This window comes from Oenanthe melanoleuca, chromosome 4, assembly GCF_029582105.1.
Source record: "Oenanthe melanoleuca isolate GR-GAL-2019-014 chromosome 4, OMel1.0, whole genome shotgun sequence".
In the NCBI taxonomy this organism is placed as follows: domain Eukaryota; kingdom Metazoa; phylum Chordata; class Aves; order Passeriformes; family Muscicapidae; genus Oenanthe; species Oenanthe melanoleuca.
Window position 1 is genome coordinate 21,803,475 of NC_079337.1, and position 22,689 is coordinate 21,826,163.

At 39.5% G+C, this 22,689-nt stretch overlaps 1 protein-coding gene across 4 annotated transcripts in view; it reads left to right on the forward strand.

The window, feature by feature from the left end:
• The first annotated feature begins 260 nt into the window (after positions 1–260).
• NFKB1 (nuclear factor kappa B subunit 1) overlaps positions 261–22,689 on the forward strand; it is a 56,912-nt gene continuing 34,483 nt past the window's right edge. Inside the window, exons 1-5 of one of the 4 annotated variants that reach the window (XM_056489374.1) lie at positions 261–447; positions 11,638–11,690; positions 12,816–12,900; positions 20,137–20,177; positions 22,111–22,209. In XM_056489374.1, coding sequence (XP_056345349.1) covers positions 11,646–11,690; positions 12,816–12,900; positions 20,137–20,177; positions 22,111–22,209 — 270 coding nt within the window. In that variant the 5' untranslated portion in view covers positions 261–447; positions 11,638–11,645. The remainder of the gene's footprint in view (positions 448–11,637; positions 11,691–12,815; positions 12,901–20,136; positions 20,178–22,110; positions 22,210–22,689) is intronic. The other 3 variants (XM_056489373.1, XM_056489375.1, XM_056489372.1) reach the window with 3 other exon arrangements.

The following is a 22,689-nucleotide window of genomic DNA, read 5'->3' on the forward strand; positions in this document are numbered from 1 at the left end:
GCCCTGGGATGAAAGGACCCGCGTGTTCGCGCGGTTTCACCCGGGCGGGAGGGCCTGTCCCCGGCTCAGGGACCCCGTGGCCCGCGGCTGGGCTGGCAGCAGGCGCTGCCCGGCTCCTTCCCCGCCGCCTCGGCGGGAGCGCGCCCGGGCCGCTGCGGCCGCGTCTCCTGCCCCGGGCCGCCGGCCGCCGCTCCCGCCCCGCCCCGGCCCTCCGCGCTGCCGGAGCGTCACTGGGAATTTCCAGCCAGGAAGTGCGGCGGGCCGGGGGCAGGGGCGGAAGCTGCGCAGGCCGGTGCCGGGCGGGTGCCCTCGCCGGTGGGGCGGGCGGGAAGGAGGGGGAAAGTCCGCGCGAAGCCGTGAGGCGGCACGCCGGGTTACATGGCGCGGCGCTGAGGGACCGCCGGCGGCACAGCGCGACGAGGAGGAGGCGCCGCCAGCTCTGCCCCGGTGAGCCCCAGGCGGCCGCTCGCTGCCTTCTTTCTCCCCTGTGCCCCTGTCCTGAGCCTGGCTGCGCTCCCTCTCTCCCTCAGGAGCGGGGCGGGAGCCGGGCTGGGCTGGGGCAGCGCGGCGGCAGCGCCCGGAGCTCAGGTTTGCCTTTGGGGGCTGTGCCCGGCTCCAGCCCCGCGCCTGCGACCTCGGCCCGGGCGCGGAGCTCCCGCCGGAGCGCCGGGCGGGATTGCCGCGGGATTCGCCTGCAGGCAGCCAGGGGAGCGGGCGGGATGCCGGGGTCAGCTCTGCTGCTGGGGTTACACGGGTCATCCTGGCGAGGGAAGGGGTGTCCGTGACAGCAAAGTGAAAAAACTCCGCAAGCCCAGCTTCTGCCGCTCGCGTCGCGGGTGCTGGCAGGCACAGGAGGTGCTGCTTATGTCGCTTTTGGTTTCGAAGCTCTGGGACATCGGGCTCGGCAGTGCAGGTGTCCCTAGGAAAACGTGGGCTGGCACTGGCAGCTCCGGGTGTCCTCGCCTTGGGTGCAGCCCGAGGGTGCCGCAGGCTGTATTAAAATGTACGAAACAGTGAGGTTTTAAAAAGTAATTTGTTGTAAGTGATGAAACCGAGAAGTCCTCGTCGCGACGAGGAGTATTACTGCGCTGGTTGCTGGGTTACATTTGGCCTTGAAACCCAAGAATATCGAACTTCTTATCGTCACAGTTTTGTTTTTTTTTTCATCTCCTGGTGCTTTCTGCGTTGATGGTAACTTTGGTGAAGGAATGCTACTGACTTATTTCACGTGAATGTGAATTGGAGTTTTGTTTCTGTGTCATGAGCTGTGTGCTCATGGGCCATTATCATCATGGGTGTACTGCTGCGTATTTTCGTTCAAATAAGTAAATCTGAGTGCCGTGAGCATTTGGGGAATAAGACTTTGGAGGCAAGGGATTGTCTGCTGCACTTCAACTTCCTGTCTTAAAATCCTCAGAATCTTTGCTTAAGAGTAACATTTTAAAGGAAATACAGATTATTGTTACCATGATTTTTAAAAATTGTTTTAAACTGCTGATTATATTTGGCATGTTTTGTGCTTCAGAAATCATCTTTTCGCTTATTCTGTTCACAGAGAAAAGTGGATGAATTCTTTGCCTTGTGCCTTACATTCTGCAGGTTGCTACCAGCAGCACTGTCAAGCTCACAGAACAGGGTTGAAAATAGAGCACTTCGATTTTATTGACATCTCTGCTATATAGTATCAACTTTTCAAATAGTAGAAATTTTGAAATAGTATTTAAGTCAAAGTATTTGTATTCTTTCATGTAAAAAAGTAGCTACCCATTCTAGGAAAGCATTAAGCAAGACGTCATTCTAAGATAGCATCCTGTCTGCAATGTTTTGTAATCTTCAGAAATTACAAAAGTTTGTGAGAACATGGAAGAGAAAAAAGCAGCCTGTGATGGTCCAGAGGCAGATGCTCTGTCCTGTAATTTTCCCTGGCCTGAAAGTTTAACTAACGGTTATGCTGAAATATGTTGTTAGGGTGTGCCACAGAGTGTGGAGATTTCAGGGAATCTCAGTGCTGAAATCTGTGAAAGATAAGTTAGAGCTTAATTTGAAATACTAAAGGAAAGGGAAGAGCTTTTTTTCTTTCTACCCTTTGTCCCCGTTATAAAGAAAGAAATGTCAGTCAGTGGTAGAATCATCAAAAATTTAGTTATTGTCTCATGCAAGAAATGAATACACTTAAAGTTCTAAAACAGAACAGCTTTATATCACTTTGCATTGTGCTGTGTGTTTTTAAAGCACAGTGTTGTAGCAGATAAAGTTTCTATCTGTACTTGCTTTGTTCTGGCAACACCTTGATCATGTTTTTGTAGTATTTATTTCGAAATCAGAGAAATTTGCTGGATAAAAGTGCTGGGACAAAGAAAAGAAGTATCTTGGAAGAGGGAGAGCAGACAGTGGTGTTTCTTTTATGTGCACATTTGAAAATTTCCTGCTTCATTTGTTAAAAAATAGCAGTTCTGGTTGTTTCTGTCACTACGTATTTTACTTCTGAAAATTAATAGCAAATTAAGTTTTACTTTAAAAATTTATTTCTAAAAATTCAATAATAAATTTTATTTAGTTTTTTTCCTTGAGGTGGCATTACATTACTTCAATAATAGATACCTACAAATAAATATCATTGACAGAAACTTGCTAATGAATAGATTTTTGAGTTTCTTTTCATTGCTGCGTTTTCCAAAACCTTCCCATGCCACTTTCTCATGAATACATGCATACTTCAGGAATATGCTCAGTTAGGAATTTGTATTATTGTGCCTGTTGCTGTCTCTGGAAGGACAGGAACTAAGTGTGAAGGCCTGTGAGTCTTTACTGTTGAATGTGCTTGTAATGCAAAGTAGATGCTCATTTTCGAAGTTGCAAAGATACAGTGAAAGACAATATGTCTTTTACTAACTTAGAGTTGGTTTTCTGATGTAGCTAGTGTTAAGAAAATTCACCTGTTGTCTTCAGAGATGCTGGTTAATTCTCCTGTGTTTTCATAGATTGCTTCCAACTGTACTTGCTAAAATACTTCCACATTTCAGTGCTGTGTTTGCCAACTCTAAGTTCAAAAGTATCAGTCATAAAGAAAATTGTTACTCGTTTATATAAGCAATTAATGAAAACTCTATAGTTAGTTAAAGATCTTTCTTTCCAACATGCTGATAGCTTTCCTTTGGTTCTCTGACAAAATGACACAGCTATTGTAAAACAAAGAGAAGATAATGAATATTTCAGGCAGGTAATGAAAAAAGCAATTCCTGGTTTTGGTCATTTTTAGCTCTGACAGAGGTATTTTAGAAGTGGAAGTTGTAATTTGATGTCCTTTAAATAAGCTGTGAACCTTTTATGAAGTTCTGTGTTGATAAGATCATAATTATAGTTGTCGTTAACTGTGCCCTTAGGTCAGTCAGGCACTAAGTTTGCATCTAACTAAGCATAGAAATAATTTGGTGAGTCTTCTTCAGTGCTTTCATTTAAACATGTATTTTGATGAAGCACTGTTGACAGTTTCAAAAGTAAGGCCTTAAAAGATGTTTCAAGTTATTACAGTCTCAAGGTAAAATCTTTTGTTTGGCATTTAGGTGGAGCTGACAGATCATGTGTGGGGAGGAAGCTGCTGCTACCACTCCAAGCATTATTTCCCGCTTTTGACTTCTATGTTCTTTTGAAAGGCAGTGACAAATAGGACAAATAGATACACTTTTTTTCCTCCTCTTTTAGTATACTAAACTGAAATACTCCTGTGTTTCATTGTGTCCTCTAGATGGGTCAAAAGCAGAGTAGGTGTGAGTTGTGTGGTTTGGGTTTGTTTGGGGTTTTTTTGCTTGGGTTTGGCTTTTCTTTTTTGTTTCTTCTAGAGATCATGTTTCCATCCGCCTAAACACGACAGATTTTAGCACACAAATAAAGTATAAACAAAGGAAACAGGTGGGTTTTTTGGTCTTGTTTAGTCCAAGTGAGTTTTGTTGTGTCATAGGTTGCTGTACAACACTGAGACTGCAGGAGTTTTACAATTTCTTTGGAAAAAGCAAAAAATTAAACCTTAGAGACTTCACATCTAGAGTTGAAAACTGGGTATAACTGTGGTGGTGCTGGACTCAGCTCTGCCTGTTTGGTTCCTCTTACTGGTGCTGTTTAAGCAAATATTTCTGTCATGTTGTGATTTCAGGGGCTGTTCAGAACCAAAAGGACACTGAGAATCCCTTAGTTCACCTCTGTGATGGCAGTGGTAACAGCCCTCGCTATTTTCTGTTCATGAGATGAGGGACTGTGTCTGTGCGACTGTACCTGGTGATACAGCAAACCTTGTGTGATATGAACTTCTGCCATCTGAGGGTTACATGATTGTTACTTGGCTTCTCAGAAACACTCTTCTTCCCGTGCCCCTCTGCCCCCACAAAAAAAAAAAAAAAAAAAGGAAAGGGTTGTAGTCTAATATTAATGATTCATGAATTTATTACACTTCAGGCTTATGAAATGGGTGTGTGTGGCTTCTTAAGTTAAAATTTTATTTCGATGAACAGCTTTTATATGAACTGGAGCTGTTTGTAAAGAATATTCAGTGATTAATTTTAATCTGAAGGAAAAAGTAAAAGCATTTTAACATCATATTCAGATTAGTTCAAGTAACATTAGCACTCCTCATGGCTAAAATACCATGTAGTTACTACAGCTGTATTTCTGTGTTGAACCTTAGTATTTTTACATCTACTTAGCATTATAAATGTACCAGAGTATGTTTGCCATATATTTGAATACTGTTTATTCCTTTGGTTTAAGTTGCTTTGAATGTGTTTTAACAAAAACATTCTAACTTTATTCAGCAATATGATGGAAAAACAGTTTATATGTTGATGGCATTTTAGTATTTCCTCTTGACATCTTAGTTTACTACTTTGATACTTGGGAAAGTAATAAAACAAAAATTCTGTTTGCAAACATAGTTAATAGAATATCTTTTAGGTAGTCCAGTTACTCTTTGCTAGGGAAATTTTCTTATGCTATGATTTTATTTTTCTTCAGATTTAGTGGTTACCTGCTGTAATAAATTTGGTTCTAGATTTCATTAAATAATTATTCTCCCAACAATTCTGATTTAGAGGACCACACTTATGAAATCTCAAGTACTTGAGATTGATTTAATTTCCTAAACATTCTGTAGTTTTTGTACTGGTGTCAAGTAATGCATCTGATCATGACTGAAAATTCTTGACAATTTTAACTTCAGCAATTTTAAAATTTTAAAAATACATAAACACAACTGCTAGGTCCCACCCAACAGGAAATAATAAGCAAGCTTAATTAGTCACAAGAAGAGGCAATTTGGGTTGTTATATCAGAAAAACAAACAGTGTCATTTAGGGTTATGTAGTGTTATTGCAGCTGCATCTGTGTGTGGATGGCAAAAAACTGCAGAGGAAATTATAATCTTTGATCAAATGTCTCTCCACATAAACTTTTTCACACTTGTATACTGAGAAACTGCACTCAAATCTTTATTGAGAGATTACACATCTTTGAAGTACCCGAAGGAATGTGAAAAAATTACAACTTCCTTATTCCTCTTTTGTGGAAATTGAGTGATGTTTCCTTAAAGCAGCTCCCTACACCCCCAGGTACTGAAGTCATAGTTGGGCAAAGAAATAGTAGAAAATGTTTCTACGTTTAAAGGCAAATTTCAATCTGTTTCATTACTTAGTTAAAATCCCTTCAAAATAACATAGTTGATGGGGTTTCGTGTCAACATGAGTGCATTAATCACTTTCTTTCCTATTTGTCCTGAAGACATCTATGCCTGTACTGTGGGTGAAAGTATGCATGATGTTCCCTTAATGCTTGAGTTCAATTTACTTTGTATAGTGCAGAATATGTCTCTTACTTTGAATTACAAGTTCTGTGTTCTGGAGCTGTACTTCTGGCACTCTGGACAGAATAAGTGTTCCAGGGGAAATGAGGAGCTGGTTGAAGTCTAGAGGTGGCCAGAAGCAGGGTGAAAAGCTGTGCATTGGAAGGGCTGGGCAGCATCCTGGCTGCGCAGGGCTGCAGTGGTGAGAGATTGGAAATGAACAGCTTGGATCGCTGTCTCTGCTCTGTCAGAGCACATCGTGCTCTGGCCTCCAGCCAGAATCGTCTCAGCAGCTCTTGTCCCGCTGCCAGCCCTGACCCAGCAGCCCCAAGTGTCGATTGCACAATACCTTTTCCCAGCATCTCTGTTTGGGAAATGCAAATCTCGGAAACAATTGTCCCTATACAGATACAGATTGTTTTGCAAAAGGTGGGAGACTGAGGCTCAAGGATGGATAGTTGCCACCTAAAGTTAAGGAAGCAACAGCAGGTAAAACACCTTGTCCTCTCTGCACAGTACAGCAGTTAGTTTCTACCTCAGTGCTTCATAGTTGCTCCAGGATTTCTGAAAATTTGGTGCTGTTCCTAAAAATACAGTTATCTATAATGAGATCATCTGCCACACTTTATAACCTTGATGTAATAAAAATATACTTTATGTAGTAAAAATATATGAAAGAGACATGTCTTTGCTTCATTTTCATCCTAATTTCTACTTTTGGTAAGCAAAATAAACAGGCTAAGAGCATAACCACATTGAATTTAATTACTTTCATTCAGTGTCCTGTTAAAGAAGTTGATTTTTAACACGTAAATTCCAGTGAAAGCCAAGTTAAAGAGAAAAAGCACTCTGCTAGAAAGCTTCCAGAAATAATTGTTCTTTTAGTTTAGCAAGTCAGTTGGAGTGCAGTAGTTGAGTTTCCCACTGTGAGGCTTGCTTTCTGAATCCCAGCCTTGAAAGGTGAGAACAGGATGATGTAAAACGTGTCATAAAGTAAGAGATGGTTTAAATAAATTTCCTCATGGAACCACATCTGTCACACTAATTTCAGTTCTCAAATGCAGTGAACTGGGTGATAAAGATCATGTTTGTCTGTAGAAAGGTAGTAGGGAGAAGTCCCGTTCCAAGTTTGTAGGGGTTGGATTGGATACTGGTGTCAAATAGAACAAGAGTTCAACTCATGCTTAAAATTCAGGCTGGAAAGTTGAAGAGAAGGGAAGCATCTGTACCCTTCAAAAGTCAGGGGGGCTGAAAACAGTTGGGTAGGGAAATTTATCTTGCTTTTTCAAAGGTAAACAGACGCAGTGAATGTGGGAGAATAACACGGAAGAGCTCTGAAATCAAATGATTGAGATAAGAGAAATGAGAATTCTTGTTCGCAGATTAGAGCATTCCTGCATTAATTATGTTGTTTTCATTTTACATGGCTGCTCTTTTTGAAGCTTTAGAACAAATATTCAGAATACAATAAATCAAGTCATGTTCTTCCAGCTGTGCCACTTGAACCTTGTATCATTTGGTTATTAAGGAGGAGGAGTGGTGCAGAGTACCTGCCGTTTGTTTGCTTGGTTGTTCGGTGCAACACCGTAATCTCCTGTATGTGTATACGTGGCTCCCTAGGTTTTCTGTCTTTTTCTCCCTATTTAAACCTTTTTCACAATGGCAATTGACCTGCTGTGAGGAGAAAGGAATTTGTATGCATATGCACACGCATCACACACTTACTCTCAGAAGGTATAATTGTGTGGGTTTGGGCAAGTTTAGCTGGATTTTATTTTTTTTGCTGTTGCCCTAGGACCTAAATGAAATTTCTTCACTGACCTTTGAATTTTCACACTTATAAATGCTGTGAATTGAATTGTCTAGCTTCCTGTGCCCTATTTGAAAAACTTCAGATGATCTCCAGGGTGGAGACTGCTGTGGTTGAATGTGTTCTGCAGGTGTTGGAGTATTTTTTTATTGTAGATTTTAGTTTGCAGTACAGTTTGTGGGAATTGGAGCTTATGCAGGAAGCAGGCATCTATAATAATAATCCTCAAAACAATTTTAATCGAGTCATCTTCAAATGAGGGAGGTGTCAGTCTCTGACCCATAATACAGCTCATGTAATGAGAGAATGAACAAAGCCACTCGAGTCAGATGCTAATCTTACCATCTGATGCAAATGGGAAAGGTGCTTAGAAACTGGAGCAGTAAGGGAAGAGGCCAGTGAAAGGTCACACAGTTAGTGCTAGGGTCTATTTTTCTGTGTCTTTTTGGGATTTTAATCTTGTTACTGACTATGTGGATTTGCATCAATTTTCATGTAAGAGGATGTGTAGGGATTTGTTGACTTGATAAATCCTAAGGAAACATTCAAATTGTTATTTGAATGTAGGGTTCCTGGAACATTTTTGTTACCTGTTCAGTTTTGGAGAGGACAAAACAGTGAAACTGAGAGTGTTTTCAGTCGTTTAGAAGGGTTATTTTAAACACCTGAGTTAATCTTTAAACAGGTGGTTAATCAGGCCCTGATAAGGCAATTAAGTGTGAGTTTACATACACAAAGGTGTATATTTGCACATCTAAATTATAATCTGTTTATAGTAAACTGGCTTACCATTCAGGCCAGAGAGAATGTCTTTAACCTCTCCCCCAAACACTGCAGCTGACCTGAACACGGAAGATCTCAAGTAAGAGGCATCTGCACAGATGATGTGAGAGAGATTGTGTTTGATACCAGGTTAGACATTCATTAGTACCTACCCACAGCTATGTGGGTCTTGCCTTGCTGCTTCCAAGCATAATGTTCATAGAATAATGGAGTAGTTAGGGTTGGAAGGGACCTCAAAGGTCATCTAGTCTCAACCCCCCCACATATGCTGGGTGGACACAGCTTCCACTACCATAAGTTGTCCAAATTGCTCAAAACCCTGTTCAGCCTGACCTTGAACACGTGCAGGCATTGTGCAGCTACAGCTTCTTTGGGTAACCTGTCCCAGTGCCTTGCCACCCTCACAGTGAATGATTTCTTCCTTAGAGCTGATCTAAACACACCCTCTGTCAGTTTAAATTCATCCTCCTCATCCTGTCCCTGCATGTCCTTGTGAAAAGTCCCTCTCCAGCTTTCCTGGAGGTCCCCTTCAGGTACTGGAAGGTGCTTTAAGGTTTCCCTGAAGCCTTTTGTTCTCCAGGCTGAACAGCCCCAGCTCTCCCAGCCTGTCTGCAGAGGAGAGGTGCTCCAGCCCTCTGAGCATCTTCATGGCCTCCTGTGGACTTACTCCAGCAGGTCCATGTGCTCCTTGTCCTGAGGAGCCCAGAGCTGGGTGTAGCACTGCAGGGGAAACATCTTTAAAGGCTGCTGTTTTGGTGTCATAGCATTGTTCACTGCATCAGCCAAAAAGCCAGAAAGTACTGTCTTCAAAAGCTGAAACTGAAGGACTGATTCAGACAGTCATAGGGTTTTTTTTATATATGGGTTTTAATTTTTACATCAAAGTGTTTTATATGAAAGGTTTTCAGAAGTAATGCCACTGCACTATTTTTCCACTCTGTTGGAAAGTCATGTATTGTAGAAATGTAGATGTGACCAGGCAGTGTGGCAGGTGTGAGGACTCTGCCTTTTGCCCCCAGAGTTCTGCTGGAGGGAGAGGGGTGCAGTCTGAGGAGCTAGAACAGGGCAAAGAAAATAGAACCTACTATTACATTTATCCTGTGCTTGCAGAAGAAACTTTGTTTGAAAGTTTGAGCAAACAGGCAAGCAGGCAAATGTCATTCATGTTAGCTCCTCCAGAATATTTTATTTTTCTGAACAAGCATGGTTACCATGTCATCTGAAAACATCAGGATTTTGGAACACAATTTTGCATATGTGACTCATGAAACTTTAAGTGTTTAAATATGAGACATCACAAACAAGACTTTTAGGAACTAGTTTTTATTCTGTTTATGCAGAAGAAACCTGGCATTTGCACTCACAGTTACCTAATCAGGATGTACTAAGAGGGTGGTATTTTCTGTCACTTCATAAAAAAAAGCTGGCTGTTGAGACTGCCTGCTTTCAGTCAGAAGTGTTTCACAAAAAATGTTACAAGTTATTTCAGTGATTTAAGTAACTTGTCAGTTGGTGATAATGTTATTTATATTTTGTCTATGTCAATAAGTCAAATAAAACGATCTTAGTAAATTTTGTTGTGTCCTGAAGGTTTTTATCCTGCCTTGTGTGTTGACTTTTTCCATAAAGATGAATAATAACAATGGCAAATGGTTTATGAAAATAATGCATTGTGGAATGTGCCTGTGAGATAATGTGATTGACTGGTGTTTTTTTATCTTGTTGAAATCCTGTTGCATTAGGTGATGAGGTACAGTATTGGTGACATTGGCTGCTTATTATATCTGTTATTAACTTTTGGCTGAAATCTTGTGACCAGTTATTTGACACTTGCACAAATGCTATAAATAAATATTGCCCAGTAAATATTTCTAAAATAGATTTATAGTCAGGTGGGTGCTTTTATTTTCTAGGTTAAAAACCAGTTGTATTCACATAAATGTCTTTTTCATGGAAGTCATCTATGTATTAAGTGTCTCCTATTTCTCCATTTTATTTTTATTTCTGTTTTCTACCATGTGGGGAGTGGGTGACTATGTTGTCTTTGGAGATTGGTAACAAGCAGAGTTGAGCCTTCATCAAGGTGAAGTACCCAAATATTCCAATTTTTCTTTTGATAATTACCTCTCTAGTTCTAGTAGAAGGTCCATGGTGACTCATTTTTTCTTTAATGACTTACTGATCTCTTGCACCTCTCTTTGATAGTGCAGAAGGTTTTCACAGTTCTCTTTGCTGGAGAACATGGCTCGTGTTCGCTGTGGTGGGAGATGAGGGCCAGTGACCTGTTTCTGTCTTCTATTAGTTATTAACCTTATTTAGTGTCTGTTGAATGCAGACATGAGTCTCCTGAAATAGTCCTATTATTTTCAGATATTATTTTCAGATACTCCCTTGGAGAGCTTTATTTAGTGAGCTCAGCATAGGTAAAACTGTAGTTCTTTCAGTAACATCTACATGAAAGGAAATAACACTGATACTGATATCTTCTAATTGACCTAAAGCATTCCTCAGAAAATTCACAGGTTCTTTTACTGGCCCGCTACTGGTCCCTTTAAAATAAAGCCAAGCTAAACGTTTCCTGTGTCCAGCATTTGCATATAGACCTGTAAGAGTTGTGATGTATGCTGTGCATCCCATAATTGTCATTGTCAGCACAGAGTTGTGTGTGCTAAGCACTTGTGGACCCCTAGAAATAAAGGTGTCCAAAATTAGTCAATAATTCATTCCTGGTTTTATTTAATTTTTTAAAAAATACTCTCTGTTCATTCTTGGGCATCTTTCTTTGCATTTAGTAATACTTCATAAGAAAACCATTAGGGTTAATTCATAAATGCTCATAATGTTCTTTTTATTGTATAAAAATGAAGAGTTCTGCTATTTCTGCAGTAATGATTTTGCATTAATTCAATAGTCAGAATAGTCAGAGCAAAGACAGAAACAATTCCTGATTTTAAGAAATTTTTGCTTCTGGGCTTTGACTGTAATTTTTAATTTCTTGGTAATAGGCAGTGGAAAATCCTAGCTGTAGCCTATCTTGTCCTTACATTGCCCTTTCCAAATACTGAGGAATTTGAGAAGCATTTTAGAAATTATTGGTGTTACAAGTAAAATAAAAAGTGTCAGAGATTGGTCTGTTAACTCTGAATGTTTTCCAGGCTTCTCTATTGCTCTACATTAGAAAAAAATCGGGTGTTCTAATTATGTTTTTGTATTTCAGGACTTAAAATGGCAGCAGAAGATTCCTATATCATGGGAGTATCTGATCCCCAAGTAAGTAAATTTCTGTGTTTTCAGTATCTCTGTATCCTCTCCTAGCTCCTAGCTGTTTAGGCCTCCTCTCATATTGTCCTGTTATTTCCTAGGCTTAATAAGGACATAGAAAATCATGCTGCATTGGCAAAAGTCAGGCTTATTTTCCCAAAGCTGTTTTTTTATGTGACCTGTAAAGTGCCTTGCCACTCATTTAATGGCTGAAATGAGAAGGAAAGCTAGGCTTGCTGAATTAAGCAGTTGAAAAAAGTACTTATTTTTATGCCCTGCATACCTGTGACACTTGCTCTGAAATTTATTCTGTAGTGGACATTGGAGTCTTTCTGAAAATAAAGCCCCTTATGTCCTAAAACTCCCTTTTGTGTAAATAATTGTGATGTTTGCATTGACACTGATGGCTAAAAAGTTCCTTCACTCGCACAGATCCATAGGCCTAGCTCTTCAGGAGCTCTTCCTGATCTTCTTAGGTAATTTCATAAATTACTTGAACTGTGAGAATGATGCTTGGGTAAAAAGTTTAAGTGAAGAACAGGTCATTTCTACTCACCTTAATTTTCAAAAAGCAACTATTTTCTCCTTTATGCTGGCTCCACTTTGGAAGAAGATAGATTTATATCTGACAACAATTACAGTAAGTTAAGACATGTCAGTGTTTAAAAAAATAAAATTGAACATTAACCTTGGATGTACTGTTTTCTTGCATTAGAGCTTGTAAATATATTTACATAAGGAATGTAGTCTGGTGGGGTTTAATCAGAGAAGTGGAAATGCAAACTCACAGGTGCTTAGCAAGGCCTTGGGCAAGACATCTAGGGTCAGATTTTCAGAATTTACTGTATAAGTTCTTTAGAATTTATAGCTGTTAGTGCATGTAAGCAAAATGGGTGTTTAGAAACTGTGCTGAGGTTGGTGCGGTCTCGTGATTCTGGTGAAACTTGGGTTGGTGCTGTCAACTCTGCTTGCAGTGCTGTTGCCAGAAAAAATAAAATGGCTGTAAAATGTTTATGTAATTCAGTGAGATGTTTGCAGAGAATATTTGCAGAGGACTTTGAAGTTCTTTGCTGATAGATGTTTTGTGCAACTATGTATATATGTAATAATGAGGAGTATTTTCTTTCAATATAGATGTTTGCGGTGGATCAGTTCATGGGAATGAGTGCTTTATTTAACAGTACAAATTACATCACTTCAGAAATACCACTACGAACAGGTAGGAACTCTTACTGTGTGATGGTGCTATTGTCCTGCTGATTCTTCCTGTTTGTTTTCTTTTGAGCAGTTCTTTTCAGAGCTTTTCTCTATTTACTGACTTGTGTGTCGTAACAGTAGATTGCAGAGTTGTCATCTAGATTTTTTTATTCCATCTTTATGCATGTTTCTTCCTCTAATGAAACTTTCAGCAGTGAGGCAAATCAGATTTTTTGTGGCTTGTACAGAAACTGAAAGTTTCAGCAGTTTCCCAGGTGAAACCAGGACAGTGACCAAAGAGCTTTGAGTGACCCGATTTTATAAATTACTTTGTTGAGGCTTTTTTCTGAATTTGAACCTTCAGTGAGTTGCATGTTTCTATTGCCAGCTTGCGGACTGCAAGATATTCTTCTTTTGAATGCTGTTGCATTGTAGTTCTTAAGGTGCTTGTTTTTCAGTAATAAAATGCAGAGAATATTAACTTCCTGTACCATTCAAATGTGTTTTTCCTTCTTGGTGACTTCTCTGTTTCCTGTGAAGTGGCAGTGTGGTATTAGAAGCACCTGACAATTTCCTGAACAATAACACTAGTTTGAAAGCTCGGACAAACTTTGCAACAAACCACTGAAAATAGCAAATAGAATTCTGCAAAGGTCTGATAAGCAGTTTTACAGTATGCTTCCAGAACAGTAAGAATAAATACACATCTTTTATAGCTCAGTCAGTATCAGCTGCTTGATCAACCTTGGTCTGATTTTGCTTATTAAAATTCTTTATAAATACTGCTTCTTGCATGAATTTGGAAAACTCTTTTCTCCTCCTTAATCTTTTAGAACAGCTGATACAAAAAGAAAAAGGAAATAAATTTTTATTTAAACTTAGGAATTTTTTTCTCAAACTATAGCTCCAATATAGCTGTTCAAGTTTTTTACCATGACAGCTTTCTCTTATTACCTCTTTGACTCTTGTATCAGGATGTAGCTGGTATCTTATGCATTGCAAATGACTTTCTTTGGCTGAAAGTGCAAACCACTTCTGATTGCAATATTTGATACACTTCATAGCAGTGAAGGTGTTAAGGGTAAAATGAAATAAGCATATAACATATAAACATATAAAATTCCACCCTAAAGTAACAATAAATGCTGCTTATAGAATAAAAATTAAAGCAGGCTTACTGTTTTAGTGTTTCCTTGTTTTCTTCCAAGAGTAGTATCAAGAAAGGATCAAGAAACACATGGTACAGATAATTTTGTTTCAAGATAAAATGTTCTCATGAGCAAAGCTCTTGACAAATAGGGAAAAACATCCAGCAAATTAATGTTGCAATAATTTGTTTACAGTGTATTTTTATTAAAGCAGATAAAATTATTCAGTAAGATTCATCTGGGTAGTATTAAATGGCTTGTGCATTGTAGACCAAGGGTTTTTTTTCTCCCAGTTTCTGTTGAACGAATTTCTGTTAAAATTTCCCTTAAATGAGCTATTTTACATGTACCTTTTAAGCTTAGTCTGTGTTCTTCTTGCCAGACTCATTCCACACAAATTATTCAGATCAATAAAACTAATTTTCAGATAACTATGTCTCATTCAAAGTAGAAAACAGCTGTTTTCAAAACCGTGTCAGGGAGTCAAGGATTCACTTCTGCTGTCACAGAAAACTCTTACTGGGCTAAGTCTATCCCTGTCCAAAGCAGTTTGCAAAATTGCTTTGAAAAGGCCTTTTATTTATAAGTGCCACTGCTTGTCTACTGCTGCACTATAGGTGGCAAGTCCCTTGTGCACAAAATGGGATTCAATAAGGATAATGGATTTCAGGTTATTGCAAACAAAAAGTTAATCAAAATATTTCAGAAAAGCTTGATCATTTCAGCAGCATCTGATGATGCCACAGTTGGCTTGTTTCTTGAACAGTGTCTCAATAATCCTTACTTCCTCTCCTTCTTTAAATATGCCACGTTGTCACTGTGGACTGGCTCTTCAGTTATAAGATAATATAATAATTTTTATATTCTACTCTAGTAGTTTTCAAGCAGGGACTAATTATTTCTTTCTAATCAACAAGGTCAGTTTAAAAAGTCATGTGGGATTTTCCAGGAATACTTCCAGCTGAGATATGGAGAGAGTGAAATAAATGGATTTTTCTCAAGGACAGACGGATGATTAAGACAGAAAGAACCAAAGACATTAATTTTCCCCATGATCTGGCTGTGGTGCATATGTCTTTGAGTCTGCATCCAAAAGGCACAGTGTCAGACCTGTTACATTGGCAGACAGGTTTAATGTGTAACTGTGGATTGCCAGCCTGGCTGAATCAACAAGGAGCTGGGGAATTTGGGGACTTTCTGGTGATGGATGTTTTGCTGTTACGTTAATATTTACAGTAATAGCAGAAAACCTTTGAGATGTTGGGACATGGATTTTCTCAACATTATTGTCAGTGCTCAAGTGTCTTTGCATGCTTCTTTTTCTCTCTCATATGTCCATTTTAAATAAAAATGAGGCTTCTTTGTTACTTTGGCTCTAAAGCTGTAATAGTTATATAGTTCAAGTTCTACCAACACAAAAAGCAGGACCACATGAAGTCAGTCTCTTCTTCGGCTTGTGTGGGAAGTATCCTGCCTTTGATTAGGCGGGTTAGGTACTGACCCTTAGTGGCATTGGGGATGGAGGGAGCATTATCCACAGATATTATTTAGGCAGAGTAAAAGCAGCTGCACATCAGTGGGATGTCCACTGTGTAGTGGAGAAACAAAGTGATGCTTTACCTTGGAGAGGAAATGGGCTCTGAGCTAAGCAGTTTGTCATTTTGGATGTTTTGTACTCCCTCATCATGATCCAAGGCCATCTGCAACCATGTAATGTAATAGAAGTTGGTTTAGGAACTTCGTTGTTGTTTTGTCTTCAAGAGGCTCTGGTCTGACTAGCTCTCAGCATTAAGGTGGTGTGTTTTTAAAACTTTGAAGTTGAAGCAGAGCCATCAAGAGCTGGAGGCAATAATTTTCTTCTGTTTCTTTAACCTCCTCTGCCCAACCCTGTGTGACCCTTCCTGTGAAAAATGAAAGGGTTATAGAGGGAAAAAGACATCAATTAAATTTTTTTTGTATTCTTTCAGAGAGAGATAATGTTAGAGGTTCAAGGAAACCAGACCACCACCAAAAATGAGGCCACAGTAGTGGCCCTAATCCTCAGGAGCTTGGGCAGACTTGCATACAGTTGCTGATGTTCTTTCTAGATCTTCTGTGCTTGTAAGAGTGAACCAAGGGAAGAAGTTAAGCAAAGTCTCATGTGCCATTTGCTTTAAACATCGTGCTTTGAACATTGAAGAGCTGGGATTCAAGAGAGAGTTCCTGTGCAGGGGAATCCCTGAGAGGTGGGATATGCAAATGCATGCCTTCAGGAAGGAGAAGGCACTGGGTCTCCAGTCTGAGCTTTTAGCAGCAAGGTACCACCACTTCCAGGATGGACACAAGAGAGCTGATGTGGGACTTAACAATCAAAACTACAGGCTACGAGCATTTCCATCCATGTCCACAGGGCAAAACAGCAACTACAAGGGTGAGATGCCTGTTTTGGGAGGGCCACCAACAGAGAGGATGTGAGGGAGACTTGTTCACAGGTTGTTGCAGGTTAAATTGAATGGTTTTAGGTACTAGACAAGCTGTTAGATACAGGTCCCCACTAGTCTAACAGAGTTGCTAGGTTTGCAGGGATATCCCAACAACCTCAGAGACCTATTTTTCCTTGAATTTGCTATTGTGGGAAGGAATTAAGAGGGAGCCTAAAAATGGGTGCTTCTTTGGAAGAGTGTGTGTGTGTGTGTGTGTGTGTGTGTGTGTGTGTGTGTGTGTGTAGGGTGAGGCCTGTCAAGAGGAAGAAAGAATGCCAAGTGGTGGGAGTGTCAAGGGGCAGGAGGGCCTCTGACTCAGGCAGGAAGGAAAATGAAGAAACTTGGCGGTTGAAGAAGACGTGGGGAAGTGGGACTGTGACTCAGACTGGAGTGGGACGCGAGTTGGTCTGTGGCAACTGAGGCAAGAAGACAGAAGAAGAAGCCCTGAAGCATGGCCAGGATGTGGCAGTCTGCACCAAAGCCCCTCCAGGCTGGAGGAGCACACGTTGTGGCTGCAGTTCTTGGCCTCCCAGCCACAACAGTGCCAGGCAAAGCATGAGGAGTGCTCCTGTGGAAACCTGGCTCTTGGCAACCGTGAGAGCCATGCCTGTGCAGAGGCAGCTCCATGACTGTGTCCTTCAGCCTCTCTGGAGGGCAGAGTAGAACATAAGCTATGCATTCAGTCCTTCTTGTGGCTGTTTAGCATTTAAAAAGGGGTTGCTCCTTAAACAAGAACTTAAAGCAAGCACCTTCCAGGCTGGAAGGAAGGATCATCACAAATCTCACCATTATTAGTTTCTCTTACAAAATGTGCATCTTTGTCTGCTTAGACAAAGACACGCCTACTAATAGAAACAAAATATTAAAAACTTCCCTGTGCAAAACACTAAATGTATTTTCTTTTCCCTGTGGGAAAGGGTGAGAGAAAGAAGGAACCACACATTGCCAATGTTAGGCTGTGTAATGTGCCTCTGGGAAGTATTCAGAGTTCAGTAAAGTATAGTATTCAGTAAAGAAAAGTATTCAGCTGTATGAGACCTTTCACCAAGTAAAATCCTTTTTATAATCAAAATAATGTGCCATTTATGCCTGGATGTTTTCTTGAACATTGAACATTGCTGGTTTATTTTTAAGTAGCATTTCAGATATTATTAAGTGCTTTGCATTAGAATGCTTTCTCCGTGCTGTTATTTGTGTCTGGTTGAGATGCTATACCAGAGAATTACTTAGTCACTGTCAAAAAAAAAATCTTTAGTCATGGAACCCAAAGGTTAAAATAAGACCTCAAAAAACTGTTTTAAATACATTGCTTTATTATTTGTATAATGTGGGTTAATGATAACTGACATCTCATTTGGCTTTGTACATTTACACTGCATCTTTTTTGCACTTTTGTAGTGCTGGTATATAAAACATTATGGGGTTTTTTTATCACTGTATTTGTGTGCTTTTTATAAGCTTTTTTTCCCGAGAGGTCAGAATAACCACAGTCCTAAGTTTTCAATTTTCCTGAGTTTTCAAAAGTGCCATGCAAGGTCAAGCCATTTCAGTGGTATGAAGCATTTTAGTTTAATTTTCTAATGTGCCAAGATAGTGTATATCCCTCTGTTAGGAGTTTGAATTTCCTCATGCTGAGAAAAAGCTGGAACTTGGGTCTGATGTGTATTGAGGGACTTCTGCAGCCATTTAGCCATTGGATAACATCACTTCTTTTCTGGCTAATGTTTGAGAGAAGGCAATAGTATTTTGTGCTAACCCAACATGTATGTCTTGAAAATGAATTCCTAAGAGGAAGAAGAGCCAAAGAACAATTACTTGGGAGATCATGCCCTGGAGGCTTGGTTGGAAGTTGAACTACACACTGTTATATTTTAGGTGCATTACTGATGCCAGTGCCCAGAAAATACAATGCTTCTGGATTGTTAAAGTATAAATTTTCAGGTGCCTAAAGCATGAGGAGGATTAGAGGTCTGTGAAGAGAGGTCTTAAATTAAATGCTGATGTATTGCTTAAACCCAACTCAGCTCATCTTGATGGTATCTGTTACAGACAAAAACTGAAACACAGGGCCAAAGCTAAATGTTACTCTACATCTTTTAAAGTTCCTGAAGTCCAAACTGTTTTTATTCCTGTAATGCAAAATGATGTGTATGTGGTATGCAGTGGTTTTTCATGAGTTCAAGTAGCGCTGTTTACTTTTAAAGAAAAGTACAATTAATGGACTTGGGAAATAATTGATCTTTAAATGTGAAATTGTTGTGACTGACATTTGCAATATGACTTTGACATAAAGTTAGTTCAGTTGCTGAGTCAGCTAACTGCAGCAGCAGAATACTAATTTCATCTGTTGTGTATTTATTAAAACATCCATGTTGAGAGAAGCTTGTTCGGTTAAGACCTGTGCTTGTTTCCTTAGCATTAATACTTTTAACAAAGTAGAAGTGATGATACAGAATTGCAACAGGAATATGGCTGGAAAAATATTACGTAGGGATACCCAGTGAAGTTGTCATTTGGAGTCTATTTTGAAAGCAGCTGATCTTTTAGCATTGAAATACAAATCATCTTGACTGCTTAGGAAAAGAGAGGAAAGAAATCATAGCTCTTGGAACGATCACTTTGAAACTCATACGTGGCTTGCATTTTAAGAGGTATTTCACAGCCATCTACCCAGTGAGCTTTCCTTCATAATGGAAATAATCTAAATTATCAGAGTTGGAGCTAAGCTTTGATCAGGTTATGCATGCTTAACTCTGGTGGCACTGAATTCTCATTAGATTTGGGGCCTTCTCAAAAGCTATATAAACTGGTGAATTTTGCATGAGGTTTATAGTGTGAAGTTACCCACTGTACGAGATCGAAAGTTATTTAATGAAGCCTTCTTTAAAAGACACAAATAGAATTTTAGTAGAACATAATCTTATGTATTGGCACCATGCTCAAGATGGATCTCAATATAGAGTCTGTATTTGTACTCAAATTGAGTGTATTTGGTGTTTCTAGAGGCCCACCAGAACACTATAGTTAAAAGTGTATCTGAAATTATTAAAAGAATGTAAATTGTTTAGTATTCTCAATTCCAGGATTTTTTTTTAAAGCATTTCTGACTGTTGGGGCATGTTGAGGCAGCTTGAATTCTTCCTGTATTCCCATGCCTCAGAGCTTCCCATTGGCTGTCTCTTGACTTTCAAAAGCACCTATTCTGTAGGGAGCCCTAGGGCCAAAAGCTGGTGAGTGTAGTCTCTAGAGCCCAAGGGGTTTAAATACTACAGTTAACCTTCGCTCAAGAAGCCAGACTGCTGTCAGGGGCAAGGGAAGGATCCTGTTCTTATTCACCATTGCAAATTTTACCTGAGCAATCAGTTCCCTGTTTAGGCTGAGTTAAAAGTAACTTTTTTGACTTAATAACTTTTTTCGACTTAACTCTGTCTTCCTCTTCTTATTCCACTGGTCTTTAGTTGGGAATGACAGACTGCCAAATGATTAAATAAGTTACTGAAATTTAAGTTTTGAAGAGACTTAGATGCTTTCAAAATTTTAACTCAAATCATTCAAGGACATAATCTTACCCCTACAACTTATATATATTAATTATAGTAATAGAAATAGAATTTCTATTAATACTTTTATTTCTTTCTTTTATATTAGCAGATGGACCATATCTTCAGATCATAGAACAGCCAAAACAGGTAAGAACAAGACTACATTTTGAAAATGTCTGTGGTGGCTATATTAATGCATACAACTTTGAATAAACTTATGACTTAAATAAAAAAGGGCACAGAAAAGTGTGAGCTCTCAGAACAAATGTGGCTCTTGATTATGAGCAGTTTTGACTCTTACTTTTGTAGTTAAAAAGCATTTCCTGTTTTGTTCTGTTTTCATCTTTATCTCTCTGGAAGTGTCATAATACAAAAAACCCTTAGGGTTTTAAAAATAAGCCTTGCTAAATATAGACTCGTCATCTTAAAGTGACTGTTACAGTACCCCAGTATTTGGAAACGTAAACTAATAGATCAAACATGGAAGATTTTTAGGATTTATTTCATAGTTTTTGAAACACAAGAAGTTAAAAATAAAAACACTTAATTCCCAAGTTACAGGAACTTCTGACTTGTGTTTTGTTGTTGTAAAGAAATGTAGTTGTCCTTTGAGATTATTTTTGTTATGATTATCTGTTTTGAATAATCAAAGACAAATGAAGAAAAGTACTCTAATGAAACTTTTTTCTGTTATGCAGCAAACACTGACCTATGCTCCTCTGATAGCAGAGAAGTCATTTAAATGCTCTGGTTAGTTTTCATGCAACTGATGTACAAAGTAATTGCTGGGTAAAAATTGCCCTGAAGTGTGCCTGGGTATTGTTCCCCTTTGGCTGGTGACACCAGCAATTACAAGGATTCCTCCTGAAGTTGTTACAGTATGGAGGTGCCTTTCCTGTCTGTTCAGTGAATTACATAAAATTCTACCTTACAGAGCTGTTCAGTAAACAGAGGAAGACAGAGGCTAAAAGCTGTCCCATCCTCCTCTTGATCTCCTGCAAAAGCACACTGCAATCCAGTCTTCCTGGCAGGATGCAGTGGAGAACATTAGTTTCAATCACACACCAAAGATATTTTTGTGCTTGAGCATCCTTTCAGGAATAGGACTCTTCATCACAGTGCTAAGTGTAACAGCAGTGTACTGTGAACTCTTGAAAGAAAATGCTGCATCTTCCTCATTGTTTTAAGTTCATCCCAAATCAGGCCATGGCTTTGCACAGTGGGGCCTGCAGTGCACAGTCCACAAGGAGAAGCCATTGTTTCTATGTGTGACTTCTCAACAAGGAGCTGCTTTCGTGGAGTACCCATATGGGAGGCTGGGCAGGGATTTTTATAGCAGGGTGATGAGGGTGATGCATCAGCAGAATGATGTGTCCTGACTGCAGAGGTTGCTTTGCCTTTTGATCAACTTGAGTTCAAGCTCATCGTAGCTGGGCACTACACGTGCGGTACTCTGGGTCACTTAGTTCACGTTAGGAAGGCAATTGATGTGGTCTGGATAAAAGTCATAGAAGTTTACATTTGCTTGGTAAACAAGTTCTTAGCCTGAAAAGGCTTTAATGGGATAGGTATTGAAGCTACTGCTTATGGATTGATTTTAAGGCATGTTATTCACTTTCAGCTAATAAAGACTTCGAATTCAGAGTTGTCTACTACTAGAAAGAAGCTGAATGATCCTTGGAGAAGGCCACAACACTAACTGGCGCTCTTTGGACACTGAGAGTCCTATATGAGATGGGGATTTTGCCAGAAATTGCAGAACTGGAGAGTAGATCTGAAAGCAAAATTTATCCTATTTTAAGAGTATAAATAGTTCTCCGTTTCAGAATATCTTTACTTAACTGAAGGAAGAAGATGAGATTGCCTGATGCATGTTTAAGTGAGAATAGAACAGGTTCTCCACGATTACAGTTCAGTGATGCTTTGTTAACCAGCACTCAGCATTTCATGGATGAACAATTGTAGCTTTTCCATTTGGGCAAATCTTGTTTGTGGCTGTGCATGTTCATCTTTGTGTGTGCTATTTCTCTTTTGGTTTTTTTCTGGACAGCTTTCAAGTTTCTTTCCCTTTATTCCACAGAGGGGATTTCGTTTCCGATACGTATGTGAAGGGCCTTCTCACGGTGGGCTGCCTGGTGCTTCTAGTGAAAAGAACAAGAAATCATACCCTCAGGTCAAAGTAAGGACATAAAGCATTAATTTTGTGAAGTCAGTGTAAGTGTATATGTATGTGTATAGGACTTTATTGCATAGCAACAAAGATTTTTATGAAGTTGCTCAAGACAGACTACATTTCAATCCCAGCGTTCGAATTGATTTTGAAAATGAAGTTGTCCTAAGATGTGTGGGCTTGTTTTGGCACCATTTTTATCTGCCAGCAGTTGAGCGGTAATTTCTCTGCACCTACTACCTCACTGTGCAGGCTAATGGAACTCTTCCTTAAGGTGCAGTTTTAGCAAAGTTTGAACTGCCCAGTTGCTCCATTTCCATTGCAAAGCATGAGTTCGGCTTAGTTATTCCACTTCACTCTAGGATGCTATTTATCAGCTTTTCCTTTTTTTTCTGTTCATGTTACTCCTTATTCAGTATCTCTAGGGTACTCTATTCTTAGGAGCTTAACTCCTTTAAAATCAACTTAGAACTTCTCATTTTAATAGGA